Here is a 17,497-nt window from a genome sequence, read left to right as displayed (position 1 = left end):
GAAAAGGCTTTACCGCAATCCAATTTATTTAAATCTACATATAGTTTGTGTCCGCTGATGCAATATTGTATTTTCTTAATACAGTATATTCCCTTGCTAAATGACCTACTCGTGAAATGTGTTTCAAAAGTTTAATGGAAATGCATATGATATCATATTAGTTTTTCATGACATTAAATTGCTTAGTACCAAAGCGTACCTTTTTATGATAAAATTTATGTTTGATTGTTTGCTATTGCCTACGTTAATTTTAAGTGATGTTAAATTAAGAAAATATAATCCATAAGTTTAGAAAGACTTTATTTTGTAATCTGTAAGTTGTTTATTTCATATTACAGTTAAAATGTGTCAGAAGAGCTCTTTCTATCAGTTTCTTACTCACTCCAGTTCCCACCTGTAGTTGTCCATTACATACAGATTGTGTTCGTTTTTCAGTTTGTTGCTCACTCGAGTTGCCAACAGAAGTTGGTCAGTATATGGTACTCTGATTTGCGAGCTCTGGAGAGATCTAACTGGTTTTTCCGCTCAATGCTGGTCTCATTTATCACATTTGGCTATCCATTCATGTGTATTCTTTACCTTTTGGCGCCAAAATCTCAGGTATGTAGGCGAGATATTAGATACAGTCAGACCGCCTGCGATCAGAGACTACCTGTCTCCAAAGAAAACTAGGTTAATTTGTTATTGAAATGGCTTACTCTATTCCTAATTGTGAATAAAGGCTACCTTTAATAAAGACCACCGTGCTATTATTTTTAGCTAGTCATTATACACAGATGTGACCGTAAATTATTATGATACGCGTACAGGTATTATAAATACCATTATGAATACGTTACGTTGAAAATATGCTTACCATTTGCAAAAATGTACTGAGATTGGAAATTATGATTTTTATGCCATCATACCGTATGCAGAGTGCCAAAACATCATTTTTTCTAGTTTTCAAGTCATGGCACTATCTTCGGTGAAAATTTGTCTATGCAGTGCATCCGTCCGGTATCTTTTCTGTTGTCTTTATCATGATAAACCTATTAATAATCTTTAAGAGTTTTTGTTGTGTTTTTTTTTTGTGTAATCACAAAATAAACAGCTACACATTTTGTCACGAAGTATTTATGCTTGCGTAATAGTACAATGTTATTCTTATATTTCAAAGATTGGTCAGTTTCTGCGTTATCCGTGCATCAAGTTCATTGGCCATACGATGTCTTTTGTTGCGTTCCTCGTCATGTTGTTGACCTCCAGTATGATGGAGAATCCACGCGACCTGTCACAACTATCCAACTTTAAAGAACAATACAAATATTACGGGTAAGTTAACTTTACACCAGCATTACGGGTCATAACAGTATTACGGATATGTTACTGACCATACTAGTATTTCGGGTAAGTGACAGGCAACAACAGTATTTTGGGTTAGTAACAGGCATCAGTATTTCGGATTAGTTACAGACAATACCAAAATTTTGGCTTTGTACAGGCAACACCAGTAATTTGGGTTTAGTTACAGACAGTACTAGTATTTCGGGTTAGTTACAGGAAATACATGTACCAGTATTTCGGGTTAGTTACAGGCATCATCAGTATCTCGGGTTAGTTACAGGCAGAGTAAGTTTTTCGGGATAGTTAAAGGCAGTAACAGTATTTCGGTTCAGTTACAGGCAACACCAGTATTTCAGGTCAGTTACAGGCAACACTAGTATTTCGGGTTATTTACAGACAATACCAGTATTTCGGGCTAGTTACCGGTAATACCAGTATTTCGGGTTAGTACAGGCAACACCATTATTTCGGGTTAGTACAGGCAACACCATTATTTCGGGTAAGTTTGTTTTGTTTGTTTGTTTTGGGTTTAACGCCGTTTTTCAACAGTATTTCAGTCATGTAACGGCGGGCAGTTAACCTAAACAGTGTTGCTGGATTCTGTACCAGTACAAACCTGTTCTCCGCAAGTAACTGCCAACTTCTCCACATGAATTATCAGAGGTGGAGGACGAATGATTTCAGACACAATGTCTTGTATCAAATCGTCACGGAGAACATACGCCCAGCCCGGGAATCGAACTCGCGGCCCCGCGATCCGTAGACCAACGCTCTCCCTACTTTGCTAAGCGGGCGGGCTTTTATTTCGGGTAAGTATAGGCAATACCAGTATGAAGGATGTTAAGGTAGTGTTCGGCGATTTCTGTATGATATTCCTATGCATTTCTGCTATCGTCCAAGAATAGGCTCAGTCAAACTGAGCCTGTAACATTTTCATTTTTGTCGTGTTGGGCGATCTGTGAAGTTTCGACTTTTTAGCTCACCTGTCACAAAGTGACAAGGTGAGCTTTTGTGATCGTGCGGTGTCCGTCGTCCGTCGTCCGTGCGTGCGTGCGTCCGTCCGTCCGTAAACTTTTGCTTGTGACCACTCTAGAGGTCACATTTTTCATGGGATCTTTATGAAAGTTGGTCAGAATGTTTATCTTGATGATATCTAGGTCAAGTTTGAAACTGGGTCACGTGCCATCAAAAACTAGGTCAGTAGATCTAAAAATAAAAAAAACATTGTGACCTCTCTAGAGGCCATATATTTCACAAGATCTTCATGAAAATTAGTCAGAACGTTCACCTTGATGATATCTAGGTCAAGTTTGAAACTGGGTTACGTGCCTTTAAAATCTAGGTCAGTAGGTCAAATAATAGAAAAACCTTGTGACCTCTCTAAAGGCCATATTTTTCATGGGATCTGTATGAAAGTTGGTCTGAATGTTCATCTTGTTGATATCTAGACCAACTTTGAAACTGGGTCACGTGCGATCTAAAACTAGGTCAGTAGGTCTAAAAATAGAAAAACCTTGTGACCTCTCTAGAGGCCATATATTTCATGAGATCTTCATGAAAATTGGTCTGAATGTTCACCTTGATGATATTTAGGTCAGGTTTGAAAGTGGGTCACATGCCATCAAAAACTAAGTCAGTAGGTCAAATAATAGAAAAACCTTGTTACCTCTCTAGAGGCCATATTTTTCATGGGATCTGTATGAAAGTTAGTCTGAATGTTTATCTTGATGATATCTAGGTCAAGTTCGAAACTGGGCCACGTGCCTTTAAAAACTAGGTCAGTAGGTTAAATAATAGAAAAACATTGTGACCTCTCTAAAGGCCATATTTTTCATGGGATCTGTATGAAAATTGGTCTGAATGTTCATCTTAATGATATCTAGTTCAAGTTTGAAACAGGATTATGTGCGGTCTAAAACTAGGTCAGTAAGTCTAAAAATAGAAAAAAATTGTGACCTCTCTAGAGGCCATACTTGTGAATGGATCTCCATAGAAATTGGTCAGAATGTTCACCTTGATGATATCTAGGTCAAGATTGAAAATGGGTTACGTGCCTTAAAAAACTAGGTCAGTAGGTCAAATAATAAAAAAACATTGTGACCTCTCTAGAGGCCATACTTTTCATGGGATCTGTATGAAAGTTGGTCTGAATGTTCACCTTGATGATATCTAGGTCAGTTTCAAAACTGGGTCACGTGCGGTCAAAAACTAGGCCAGTAGATATAAAAATAGAAAAACCTTGTGACCTCTCTAGAGGCCATATTTTTCTTTAGATCTTCATGAAAATTAGTGAAAATGTCCACCTTGATGATATCTAGATAAAGTTCAAAACACGGTCAGGTACCTTCGAAAACTAGGTCAACAGGTCAAATAATAGAAAAAAACTTGTGACCTCTCTAGAGACCATAGTTTTCAATGGATCTTCATGAAAATTGGTCAGAATTTTCATCTTGATAATATCTAGGTCAGGTTCAAAACTGGGTCACATGAGCTCAAAAACTAGGTCACTATGTCAAATAATAGAAAAAACGACGTCATACTCAAAACTGGATCATGTGGAAAGAGGTGAGCGATTCAGGACCATCATGGTCCTCTTGTTTTAATTCTTCGTAGCTAAACACGAACATGATCGGCTGTAAAAATCGAAGATTCCGAAATTGCATACGGAGTATAGCGAATGTCGATTAGCATAACGGCCCAGCAGTAAGTATTAACCATTATCACGCTAGACACTTGGATTCTGTGTAGATCATGGTCAGCCTGTTCATCCACGCAAACTGATAAAGATCTGTATTGTTCGCCATTCAGTCGTCAGTATCTTTTGGTAAACACCCCTTTTTAACAGTTAATGGTACTGTCCAATTTGAAAGGTGGACAAGTTCATTATAGAAATCCAAAAATTCAGCAGGGTAAGGGTTAAGTTACGTTAGATTTGTAAGAGGCAAATCCAGTTGTATGGGTAATATTATGCAAACACAAATTGCGAAATATAGCTGATACAATCAACACAAAACAGCTTGAAGGAATGTAAAAGTATTCTAAAAAAAGAATGATGTAATTGCTCAGTAAACTGCTCATACTAATATTTTGCATAACACAGTATATATTTTCGCGTTTCAAAACATGTGTAATTTGCATGGCTGTATGTATAACAATCTCCTTTCTTTTACAGGACTTTCCGAACCAAATCCCCTTATGTTTTATTTCGCAACCAAAGTTTTCCATCTGATTTTAAACTGCGACCATTTACACCACAGACTATTAACATTATTCTGTCCATATGGATCATTGGTAAGACATTTTGTTGCATATCTTTTATGTAGATATCCCATTAGCAAATGAAAAATTTGATTTATTCAATGTACGCGATACCACGAATGTTACAGCCTGTATAGAAGAATATTTGTATTTATACAATGTAGAAGGCAGCTGATTTTTGCAACAGTTTAATGATTTACTTCCCTAGAATTAAAGGCAGCAATTTTGAGGCTTGAAATAGAACTCAGTTAAATAAAATGGTTCAAGACTTAACTGGGACATTCATCCAAGCAATTCGTATTTAACCTTTACATAAATATAGAATAAAGTATATTCTTAAAAGAATCTCAAGCACTTTTAAGAAATCTTCTTTCATATAATCAACTGACCTATTTTGAAAATGACTAATAGTATGTAACTGGCGACAAAACAAGCCACAATTTACGTATGCTGTATAATGATCATATTGGTTATTCCAGGTATGTTGTGGCAGGAGCTGAAGCAGGTGTACTCGGAAGGAATTTACAACTACTTCGAGGCTCTCTACAATTATCTTGACTTTGCCGTCCTCACCTTATACATCACGTCGTTTACTCTTAGATTTCTTACATTAATCAAGGTACAGTTACTATTAGCTTTTGGCGTAGACGTTGTCACCTTATACATTACGTCGCTCACGCTCAGACTTCTAACATTAATCAAGGTAAAATTACTATTTGCTTTTGGCGTATATGTCCTCACCTTATACATTACGTTGTTCACACTTAGATTTCTTATATCAATCAAGGTAAAATTACTATTAGCATTTAGAATAAGGTATAGTTACTATTCGCTTTATGACATTGATTAAGGTACAGTCACCACTCGCTTTTGTTTTACATCATTCACACTTAAGATTTCTGAAATGAATCAAGGTTCAAATACATTATGTACCATTCGCTTTTGTATTACATGTTGACATTAAATGTCTAACACTGATTAAGGTACTTTATACTTAGATTTGTAATATCTATAAACGTTATGTTAATATTCTCTTTAAACTACACAATTCATTCCTAGATTTCTAAGATCTAAAAATTGGCGTTCATTACCTTGTAAATCACATCATCCACATATACCATAAAAGAATATTATTCACACTTGAATTTCTTTCGTTAATCAGGGAAAAGTTACCTTTAGCTCAAATATATACAAGAATCAAGTTACACCAGTCACTTTTAGGTTTTAACGTTAATTAAACCTAAGTTACTAGTCAGTTCTTATATAACAAAAGTCAAGTTTTCTGTCAGTAATATAAATCAAAGTGAATTTCAATGTTTTTGAAAGAGAAAATGATTGTGATGCCAAATGGTTCATATTTATATATATATGGAAAAGGTCGAAGGTTTGTTCACAATAGAGCTGACCTTTTATGTTAAACAAACAAAAAAAATCACGGTTAAACTTTTAGGTGTAGTTAATTTCTGGATCCACTAGTCTATCTTACCAATCTCCTTTGCTTTTTTGATTGACTTTTACTCGCTGTACATTTATTTCTTTCAACGCCTGATTAAACAATCCAGTATTTTTTTTACAAAATTTATGCGTAGATATTTGACATATAAGGTCGTATTGATCTCAAAACATTTCAGTTTCCCTAATTACTACAGACAGGTTTTAAAGTTTTGGTGGAAAAACGAGCGAAATCATTTAAGTTTTAAACTTAAGAATATTTTAAATGCATATAGATCAGATTAACAGTATTTATAGCTGTGCTGTATAAAGTCTATAACTGACGGTCGTGGTTATCCAAACGACGAGCAACAACTTTACTAACAATCTTTCTGTTCAATACATGTTTTACCGAACAGTCCCGTACAATCGGGTACTTAAAATATTCTCAAAAAGTTGCCCCGCGCTTTAGAAATAAATGCCTTTTGTAATGAAATAAAATGAACTTTTGTTGAAATCCACTTTAGTCCTAGTTATGAGACATAGCAGCTAGGACATTATTATACATCACACAGTTCTTTAAAAATAGCGTGTTTTTTTTTAAGCGCTGAATTATTCGGAAACCTTGTCCCTTTATGCAGTCCTTTTTCCAGAATTCAATGCATATATCAGTAAATTGACAGTCGTATTCTAGAATAATTTACATGTCTTATTCAAGCATATAGATATTAAAAGAAGCTCTTGGAACTGTTAGAAATCCACTTCTAACTGTCGAACGATAATAATTCATGTTCATTCTCTACATGTTTTCTATTGTATGTTCTGTTCTGTTCTGTTCTTATTTTCGTATTAAAAAGCTCTTTCTTTCTATGTTTTCGTGTTGTCTGATTTTTTTTCTAAATATCAACCTACACGTTCAGAATGCATATTACGAATATGGTACAAATTTTGTCAGCATAATTACTTATAAAAGGTTCTCGATATAAATATTTTGTATAGGTCCAACACGCACTTGAATACTTCAAATTAGAGAGTAATTGGGAGAAACTTCAAAACCAGACTGCATCGGCGGAGGAAGAATTCTATTGGCTCATAGCAGGTATATCCCGTTCTATATTTAGTTGGAACATTTTCCATGGCCGTAACGCTTAATTACATTACGACGTACGTCACAATGACGCTGAGCAAACTTTTAATTTCTCCATAATGTGTTTAAGTTTTTATCTTATGAAATTATCAATTTATTATTCAAATCACTTTAACATATACGACGTCGAGATTTCGTTTGCTAGACAGATAAAAAGAAATCAATCAAATTATGCAATACTGTCTACCGTTAGACGGGAGGATGACTTTTTCACAAGAAAGAATTATGCATCCCTTTCCGGTTGTCGAACCTACAATAGCGAGAACTGGTGATATTAGAAGTTACACGGTCGTAGAGGCTCTAGAGTGTATAAATAGTACTTTTTGTCATTTCGGACATACATACTGATGTATCATTACAATGTTTGTGCAGATCGGTTGTATTGGGATTCCTGGGACCCACACAACATTGCCGAGGCGATATTTGCCGTTGCTAATGTGATAAGTTTTAGCAGATTGTCTTACATCCTTCCTGCACACGAGTTGTTTGGACCAATGCAGATATCCGTAGCTCAAATGATAACGGTAAGTATTTTGTTGTTACGTGAAAGTAGGAGGTGAATCTCATTTAATTATATGTGCATAATAATGATGTTCACAACCAGTTTGTTTCCATTAAAAGGAAAGTTCGATACCGTCTGAAAATAACTTAACTTTCTATTCAACGAAAAACAGAATCTATCAGTAACGGACCGGCCGCTGCGCAATAGTTTGCGCAGTAACAACTGCCGAAAAAGCACGCAAATGAAAATGGACGTTTAATAAAGTAAGGCGTCGATAAATGTACATGTCATGTAATGGATAAGTAAGTACCTTACGAATACCTTTGGTCTGATAACTACCAGCATGCTCAGGGTATTGTCTTTTTCATATTTTCAGGACTTTCTTAAGTTTTTGGCGGTGTTTTCTGTATTCTTTGTCGCATTTATGGTGGGCCTGCACAATTTGTACTGGTATTATCCAAAAGAGGTGAGAAATCAAGTGGAGCTTGTGAAAAATGATATTACAACAACTGCCGAGGAACATTTTGGAATGTAAGTTCGCTCTGGGGTATTGCTTACATATTTATTGTTTGCCCATATATACATACAACGACATAGGCAGAATAGCAGAGCGACAAATTTGTAACAATATCAGATAACAGCCATGTTCGAATGTATCTCAGACAGTCGAAATGTACTGCAGTAATTACAAGTATTTAGCATATACTTTTCTGCATCGCCCACAACATTTGAAACGTGTGCATGCATTTTCCTTGGTCTGTCAAAATGCCTTTATTTCTTAGATTTCCGGTTATAAATAATAGAGATGCATACATTTATATTGAAGGGGTTAAGCTTGAACATTACAAAATTTTAAAACAGAGAGCAGTCGATATTGGATATCTAAAATGATATACCAGTACTGTTTAACACATTCTTTAAGTGTTTTTGATAAAAAGTAGGCTTCATATCAAATATAAATAGCGTGACAACCGTTTTTGGGAGATACATTTACATATTTTATTTTTTAAAAGAATGTTAATGTAGACAAAACATTCCTAAAAGAGTCTTGTAAATTCATACGTATTTCTATTGCAATAACTAACGGATGAAAGCCTTTTATACGTGTCGAAAAAAATTAACATACATCTGGGCGTGCAGCTTTTATACATCACTTAATGTAGTTTGAACTATTATGTCCTTATAAGACGACGTTTTCATAGACTTTGGTCTTGATAGATAGGCAACATCGAAACAACTTATGTTAATACAAAGATTATTCAATAATTTTATAGACCACATATAACTTTTCGGACGGTGTTCTGGTCATTATTTGGCCGTGGAGAGCCAACAGCAGTAGAAGTGGAGCCGTTCGGACACAAAACGACAGAGACCGTCGGCTACTGGATATTTGGAGCGTATAACTTCTGTACAGTTATTGTATTGCTCAACATGCTGATTGCCATGATGTCAAGATCGTTTGAGCTTATTCAGGTTTACTATTTTCTTTTTTTATTTAATACTTCATTTAATGCTACGAGAATCTATGCTATTTTAACAACTATCTCTACACTTGGATTTTTTTTATCTTATCTCTGTCAAATAGGAATTTCTATGAAATGTGTATTGGGTTTAACAAACTGTCACATTTATAATACTTTTATAGCTTTAGCAACATGGAGCTTGGACCTCGGCCAGACTGTATTGCAAATTTACAGCTTTTTATGTTGGAGAATTTGGAAATGTGCTTGTTTATTTTTGGTTTAGCGCCTTTTCAGTTATGTTGTGACGGACAGTTAACCTTATCAGTGCTCCTGAATTCTGTACCAGTACTAGCCAGTTGTCCGATTCTCCATATGAAACAGAGGCGGATGTCGAATGATTTCAGACATAAGATCTTTTAACATGTCGAGCGAAAAAAACGCCTTACCCGGAGATCGAACTCACGAATCTGCGATACGTAGATCTGAGCTCGGCTTATAAAGCTAATCGGGCGGGCTCTGATGGTGGGGACAGACCAAAGATGCCCATTCGAGCAATATTTCAGAAACGTGAGTGTAACTTAATAGATCAATCGATCATCCGTAAGCCAGCTGGATGGCTTTCTCACATTTAAGATTTTATATTTTTTCAGCCTAAGCCATCCTGCAGAGGTGAGAGACAAATGATTTGATTTCAGTGAGCGACGGAGGCCTCAGCAGAAATTTTAATCCGCATACAGCACAAATTTACTTTACTTTGTTTTCAGGGTCAAGCTGACACGGAATGGAAATTCGCAAGAAGTAAACTCTATATGGAATACATTAAGGACGAATCAACATTACCTATTCCATTTAACATCATTCCATCACCAAAAACAATTTTCTACATTTTCAAGACAGTGTTTGGCTGTTTTTGTTGTTGTACGGGAGATGAAGGGGAACAGACTATCGCTCATCCTGGCAGAGTAGTCGACCTTGAAATGTTTCCGCCATCTACTGTTGGCGGACAGGTATGAAGCTGCCTGTCTTGTATAACAGTGTATGTAAAGAATGCGAGGTGTTTTCACAACGCAGTTTAATTGAATGGAAGACGTTATATTTGAAATTAATTCACGTATGAACATTTCTACTCTTTATTTTTGCTTAACAATGGTATTTGCGTTGTACACGAATTGCCATTAATTTGTTGACTGGTTTTCTGTTTCTATAAGCCAGTTCCAATGTTAGTAATGCCATTAATTATTTCCTGTTGATTAAACATGCAGAACTACTTTTATTCCTGTATGAGTAAATGTTTACATGTAACAATATAAACTGAAAACCTGATTACAAAATATACGATACATAGTTTATATCTGATAGAAACAACGACTAGTATCTGTTCACACTAATTACAAAACCTTTGAAAACCATGTTAAACGTTCACTTCCCCCGAGCTCAGTCATCAGCTTTAAAGAAAATTCACTTTAATCTGTCAATGACTATTTCATTGCTGTGATTGCAGGTTAGTCCGGCAGCTCGTCAGAATGTTCAGATATCTTGGGACGAGAGAGAGAATCACGGCGGACCAGGGATCAAACATTTTCAAGAAAAAATGCAAACATCTAACGGATTCGTTAGAAATGACTCTGATCCTAACTTGTTCTCTGATAAACTTACATACAAGGTATATAACATGGAATATTTATCAGCAATTTTCGCCAAATCTTTTTTGATATATTGATCAGACATTTTATGCTAAAGAATAATAGGGTGATGATAGTAACTTTTAAAATATTCATTCGCTTTTATCACGAACATTCCATTTTGCTGGGGGCCGGGTCGGTTATATCAAATTTTATCAGGTTAACTGTATTATTGTTTATGCCATTGTGAACACTACTTTTAAATTCTATATAAAATACCATTTTTATTACTTTCATGATCTATGTAAGCATACTCGTGTAAACTTTATAGAAGAATCGAAATTTTCATGGGTCAACATTCCACTCACAACTACGAAAAGCCCATTTTTTATATTAGCCGCGCCATGAGAAAACCAACATAGTGCGTTTGCGACCAGCATGGATCCGCGTAGTCTGGTCAGGATCCAGGCTGTTCGCTAACGGTTTCTCTAATTGCAATAGACGTTGAAAGCGAACAGCATGGACCCTGACCAGACTGCGCGGACGCGCAGGCTGGTCTGGATACATGCTGGTCGCAAACGCACTATGCTGGTTTTCTCATGGCACGGCTCATTTAAAGAATACGTAAACGTCCCGGAATGGAAAGTGAAATAATACTTACATGATCTAACACATGACTCCACATATTTCAGAGAGTTATGAAAAGAATCGTAAAACGGTACATATTTGATGTTCAAAGAGAAAACGATGCAAATGACGGTAAACAAAATTATTTTTTATTTCGCTTTAAGCAGTTAAGAAAGACTGATTATGAGGTTGAAATATTGTATGTTGTTTTTCTTTGATTATTTCATCAGTTACTGTTTTTTGATCTTATCAAAGAGTTAATGCACTGACAATAGCTAAAGTATTCCGCCCGCTTTTACTATCGAAATGTGCATACATCGGAGTCTATATTGGGTAATTTTTAATTCTTCTAACAGCACTATTGACACCAGATCAGATTAAAGATGCCTTTGCTCATGTTGACCGTGACCATACCTGTAGATATACTATGAGAACCATAGTCATGAACGAGCCCATATCAGTGGTGCATATCTCGTCTAAAATTTGTAATTTATCTTCAGTCGTGCATATTTGGCATGTAGCTTTCTGTAATGAACCTCATCTTAAGTTTGTTGAAATTTTGTACCCATTCGAGTCCAGTAAGCATCATTAAGTCTATCATGGCCTCTTGCTAAATGCTCAAATGGTTGAAAATAAATCGTGATTTGGTTATATTAACTACTGCTGAAATTCGCTCTTACATTCAAAATGAATGATAACTAGTTATTTGAACATCATTTTGACATACATTTGCTGGCGTCATTAGGTCAGTGAGTACTAATTGAATTGCATAGGCCTAAATTGTAATGTGTTGGGTTATGGGCCTGTCCTTACCTTAAACTTTTAATGTCACCAACGCAGGATGAGGGACTGTTCAAAAGGCGCGTAACCGGTATTCCAGAAAGAAGGTTATTAAAAGTAGTCGTCATAAAAGATGACCATTGTGTGCGTTGACAGATTTTCATTGTAAAAGATTAGCTTTTTTTTAACGTGATAGATGGTCCTTTTTAAATAAAAAATACTCATTTTGTCCGAACGAGTGGTTCTTTCTCACTCGACAGTGAATATCTTGGTACAGGACATCCTGTGATTCTTCCAATCTTGACAGAAGGGTCTTTTTAACGTGACACCACATGTACTTGTTTTATTTTAGACTTTGATGAGATCAAGCAGGACATCAGTAGCTTCAGATACGAGATGTTGAACCACATAGCTGTCCGGCAACTAGAGACCACAGACAACAAAGAACGCCTTGAAAAGCTATATTCAACAATGGACGCAATGTTGACACAACAAAAACTTATAATGAAAATGACTGGAGACAGGTCTTTCACATCATCTGAAGACAGTTCAGAGCAAGGTAAAGCGATTCTTGATTAAAAGGGTCCAAATTTTTCTAACAGATAAATTAAATGATTTTGTTTCATGTGTAAAACTGTTCCTAAATTTTGTTAGAAAATAGATATTAAAAAATGAAGGTACTAATCACAAAATGTCAGGATTAATAGCATAGTTTCTAGTGCGTTTTTATTCAAATTAGCAAAATGCCTTTATAACTGCATCAGTTTATTAATTCAAGTATCACACTTTTACAGAGTTTGTTTTATTGTTATATGCGTATGCTATATATTTTTGTTTCAGCGGGATCAACGTTGTCTCGATCTGTTTCTAGTTCCGTATACTCAGATGATGACACAGGTATGGTGTCTAAGAAGCGATCACCGACATCTAGTCTTAAAGACATACCAGAAGAAGACAAATCAGACACTGCTGCAGGTGACAGTAAGAAACCCACTAAAACTAACCTGTTCGATAAAATTCGAGAAGACATTTTCCGACGACAATCTAGTTTCGATCGTGACACATTTGACAGTGAGGATACAACTATAACACAAACCTCAACTGATCATGCGCATGCGTCAGAAAAGAAGAATGTGATAAGTGATAGAGACATAAACGTTGAAGTTGAAATTAAAAGCCCGAGCAAACTTGGTATGTTCAGGGGAGGGAAGAAGTTATGATAACGATTAGACTCTATCGTAACTATGAATTGTGATATTTTTGTTAGCAAGCGGAAGAACCTGCTCGCTGTACAGAAACATTTGTTTTACACTAGCCGGTGGCATAGAGTTTTTACACTAGCCGGTGGCATAGAGTATACAATAAAGCGAAGTTTAACATGTGCAGAGAATATCTATTTGTATATTTGTAAAAATGTAAATTAGAAATTAAGTGTAAATTTCAAGACAAAGTCGTTAAATTGACACCATGAGTAATCCACATGTTCAGTATGCCTATGTTTTTAAAATGATCAGGTACATAGGTTGACTGTGTACAATGCCTCTAACGTTCAAATTATGTTTTTAACGAGAAAAAAGTTATTACATTATAAGCGTTTTTCACTTTTATTTGAGTATTTATGAATTAATGTTTTACTTTGTTTATGCTAGTCAGTAGAACTCCTTTGTTTATGCTAGTCAGTAGAACTATCATTTAATTTGACCTGTGTATTGGTATACGAAAAGTAAACGTTTTGTTACTGTACATACATTTGTAGACGGCATTGTATCTTGACAAATGTCTAGAACATACTACTGTAAACTTAACATGTGTGCCTACAAGATGTCCCTGTCTATAAAATGCTTGTGACATCCTATTCAAAACCACTTTCAAATATAGTGGGCCATCTTCTTTTTATACTTAGACTTATTCATTTGGCTGTGAGACTGTCAACTTAGAACAGGTTGTAATAAACTCAGCAAGCATCTACAGACAGGTTAATCAGTTATGGTTAGTATAGATATGCTATAGATAAAATTATGACAACTTGTAAAATTGATGTTTTTAAGTCTAAGTTTGAAGCTATAAACTTTGTTGAATATGAACCTAGTTTAAAACTTGAGTGAAAAGTGTACCTGAGTCTAGAGTCTTTACTTATTATCAATATTTTGGATCAGCCTAACCGTACAACGTTTTTAGTTGACATCTTTGTCATTTTCTGACATAAAACATTCTATTCGAATTGACCACTACATTTCCCAGATTTATATTAATTGTTTCTTTTCCAATACATTTTGTATTACCTTTCTGAATGTAAATAATGTCATATTTCTATTTTTCGAATCATGTTTGTTAAAAGTTTTCCAGTTAAAGGTGGTTAATCAGACCCTGGCCAAGTAACGGATTTGTTTGAAACTTTAACGCCAGGTAACTTCCACATATTTGTTTTCACTTAGTGCTTAGTAAAAATAATTTTTCTCTGGTTGTGTTTTAAAAATTTTTTTTCCAATCTTGGTTGCCAAACCGAGACAGAATTATTTTAGCATAAGTATAAATTTGATTAACCTAATTTGCTTAAGGAAATATGTAAAATATACAAGTTGATTTATACTTGTTTAAGATAAACATTAAGAACTATATATTTAGCTGAAACTCATTTGAAATGTGTGTTTGAAAAAATACAATTACCTCCCTTTGCCTATCTTGGTTGCGCAACCAAGGTAGATTGGAAATAAATAAATTCAGAAGCTAGGCACAGTTTTAAAACTTGTCTGTTGGTTTAGATTGTTGAAAAATCCCAGTATCTATCAAATGGAAATGCATTATGTTATAAGTCGTTTTATTCCCTAGATAAATCTCACCAGTGAAAAATGTCATAAAATGTTGCTTAAATGTGATTGACCATCTTTAACTCGTTAAACCGTTGTTAATGCCTTGCATTGTTAAAAGTTCCATACAGTAAATTGTTTCTTCTTTCTAAATTACTGTAAAATCAGATTTTTTTTGCGAGCCTTAAGGTTCGCTTTGTTTTAAATACGCGATAAACGATAATCGTATTGCCAAGTAAGAAGTAAGTGCTATTTATACCAATACTAACATTTTAAGCAGTTAAAGAATGTATCGAATATAAACCCCTTGAGAAAACTCTGATTTACTAGTTTTGATTGTATTAAAGTTTAACTTTGAGCTTTTATAAATCGTTTATTATATATTTATATATGTTACTGACATGTAAGTTGTTTATTACATTTGTTATTTATATTTAATTTACTGAGCATTCATTTAATATTTATGTTATATATATTATAATACTGAGGTTTTCTTGTTTTGTTATATTCTACAAACCTTTAAGGTTTTCTTATGGTATTTTCACTTGAACGAAAGTTTTTATACACACTTTGAGTGCAACCTTCCGTAACATGCAAGCCCTTTGCTATAATCCAAAATTAAACGGAGCATGCCTGTTGAATTATACATGTTACATGATAAATGTCTTTTAAACCAAACAATAGTTTTTAAGATAGTTTAATATTATCGTCTTTTTCCCACTGGCTTTTGCGAGGGACATTTTAAAGTATTGTCATCCAGCAGTGACGCCATGTCATTTTGACAGGATCAAAGTTCTCCTGTCAATCAGAATCAAGCCTGTGTTACCTTATGAAGTATTGTTATATTGCATATATATTTGATTTGATGCCAGCAATGGCCCAGACTTAGTTCATATAATATATTTTATTGTATTTTGTTCTACACTATATGCCATCTTATACAATTTACTGGAAAAGAAATTAATAACTGCTTCAAAAATTTGAAATAATTACGCTTTTTTGGAATTTACCGTCCAGGTGTTGATATTTATTATAAAAGGATTGCATTTAGGTTCAGCCGACAGCCACAAACATTAATTGGCACTTATTGGATGTACACACACATTGAGCGTATGACATACAGAGTAAAGGTGGTAAGGGTTAGGTTTAACCTAGGTTTTTTAGTGTACATTTAATACGTGTGTACGTTCAATATGGGATAATTAATGCCTTCCGTCTATAGGAAGATTTATCGACTTCACTGTGTAATAAATCATAGAATAATTATATGTCAATAGTTGGCACATGGTATTTATAAATTACTTCTGTCTGTATCACTTATATCTTAAACATTTTCTTGCATACGCAGAAGGCTGATATTCTGCAGTTTTTACAGAAACACGTTTGTTTTTACTTATAAAAATGACATAGACCATAGAAAGAAACTTTTCTTTTACAGGTACTGAAAAATAAAAATACTTTTAATATACATATATAATATTTTTATATTTTTATAGGAGCAAGAAATTACATGTAGTATACTTTCTTCTGCCTAAATGTGAAATACGTTATTTACCAAAGAATACATGTTTCAAAATTTTACACTCGCCCATTGTAACTGGCATTCGTTACAGACTTTTTTTTTGTTTTTTTTGTTTTATTTTGTTTTTTTTTTTTCAATAGACTATAAGTATATAATAAAGTGAGCGTAATTTTTATTTATTTCAAACTTAGATTTTATCACATGTAACGCACATGTCAAGGGCTCAGAGCTAAACTAGTCTAAGTGTATATAGAAATAGAAGCAGATAGACTAGTTTCTCGCTGAGCCTTCGATGTGTTATCTTTACGGCATAGCCAGCAATTAACAGAATACGTTAATGACGCTATAGGTGCCTTGAATATGTCCTGTCTGTTGAATAGTTAAATATTATAAGCCTAATGTCTATAAGAAAAATACGGTGTTAACAATGGATCTAGGACATGTAAAAACGTAAAAAATGTTAAACTGTTTGCATGGATTTGTAAAGAACATGAATACTTATAAAATATCATTAGCCTAATGTCTTTAAGAAAAAACACCGTGTTTACAATGGATCTAGGACATGACAAAGCGTCAAAAAATTATACTTGTTGCATGATTATATGAAGAACAATAAAAAATACAAATTTAAACGTGTGAACTTATTTTATCAACTCCCGCTACTTTTCTTGCCGGTAATAAAACAGCCTGCCCTTTTAAAAAGGTAGACAGTCAATGCGGTACTTGTCACGAACGTAAGTCATTGTCGTAAAAGCAAGCAAGCAAGTGCACGAGCTGAGAGACGAGAAATGGTTTAAAGTGACACGACACAGTACATACATAGTGACAGCGTCCATTCATTTCTTTCATCGAATGTTTCAAATAAATCGTAATGTATTTAAACATGTCCGCCTTTTTATATGCTATCTGTAGCTTCGGAGTCTACGCAGCAGTGGCCGATACACTTTAAATGTTGATGTCATATTTTTTTTTTTTTTTTTCAAAATGTGTGCATATATGTTAAGCCAGGGTA

At 34.6% G+C, this 17,497-nt stretch overlaps 1 protein-coding gene across 3 annotated transcripts in view; it reads left to right on the top strand.

The window, feature by feature from the left end:
• Positions 1-17,117, top strand: part of LOC123548405 (short transient receptor potential channel 7-like) — a 317,739-nt gene extending 300,622 nt beyond the window's left edge. For all 3 annotated transcript variants that reach the window (XM_045335623.2, XM_045335621.2, XM_045335622.2), the window contains exons 6-18: positions 436-600; positions 1,160-1,314; positions 4,499-4,617; positions 5,064-5,203; positions 7,015-7,114; positions 7,535-7,686; positions 8,041-8,195; positions 8,939-9,137; positions 9,892-10,134; positions 10,629-10,790; positions 11,442-11,508; positions 12,509-12,715; positions 12,997-17,117. In XM_045335623.2, coding sequence (XP_045191558.2) covers positions 436-600; positions 1,160-1,314; positions 4,499-4,617; positions 5,064-5,203; positions 7,015-7,114; positions 7,535-7,686; positions 8,041-8,195; positions 8,939-9,137; positions 9,892-10,134; positions 10,629-10,790; positions 11,442-11,508; positions 12,509-12,715; positions 12,997-13,376 — 2,244 coding nt within the window. In that variant the 3' untranslated portion in view covers positions 13,377-17,117. The remainder of the gene's footprint in view (positions 1-435; positions 601-1,159; positions 1,315-4,498; positions 4,618-5,063; positions 5,204-7,014; positions 7,115-7,534; positions 7,687-8,040; positions 8,196-8,938; positions 9,138-9,891; positions 10,135-10,628; positions 10,791-11,441; positions 11,509-12,508; positions 12,716-12,996) is intronic.
• The last annotated feature ends 380 nt before the right edge of the window (positions 17,118-17,497 follow it).

This window comes from Mercenaria mercenaria, chromosome 6 (assembly GCF_021730395.1).
Source record: "Mercenaria mercenaria strain notata chromosome 6, MADL_Memer_1, whole genome shotgun sequence".
In the NCBI taxonomy this organism is placed as follows: Eukaryota; Metazoa; Mollusca; class Bivalvia; order Venerida; family Veneridae; genus Mercenaria; species Mercenaria mercenaria.
Note: the sequence above shows the minus strand (reverse complement) of the source record. Positions and strands in the feature narration are given on the sequence as shown.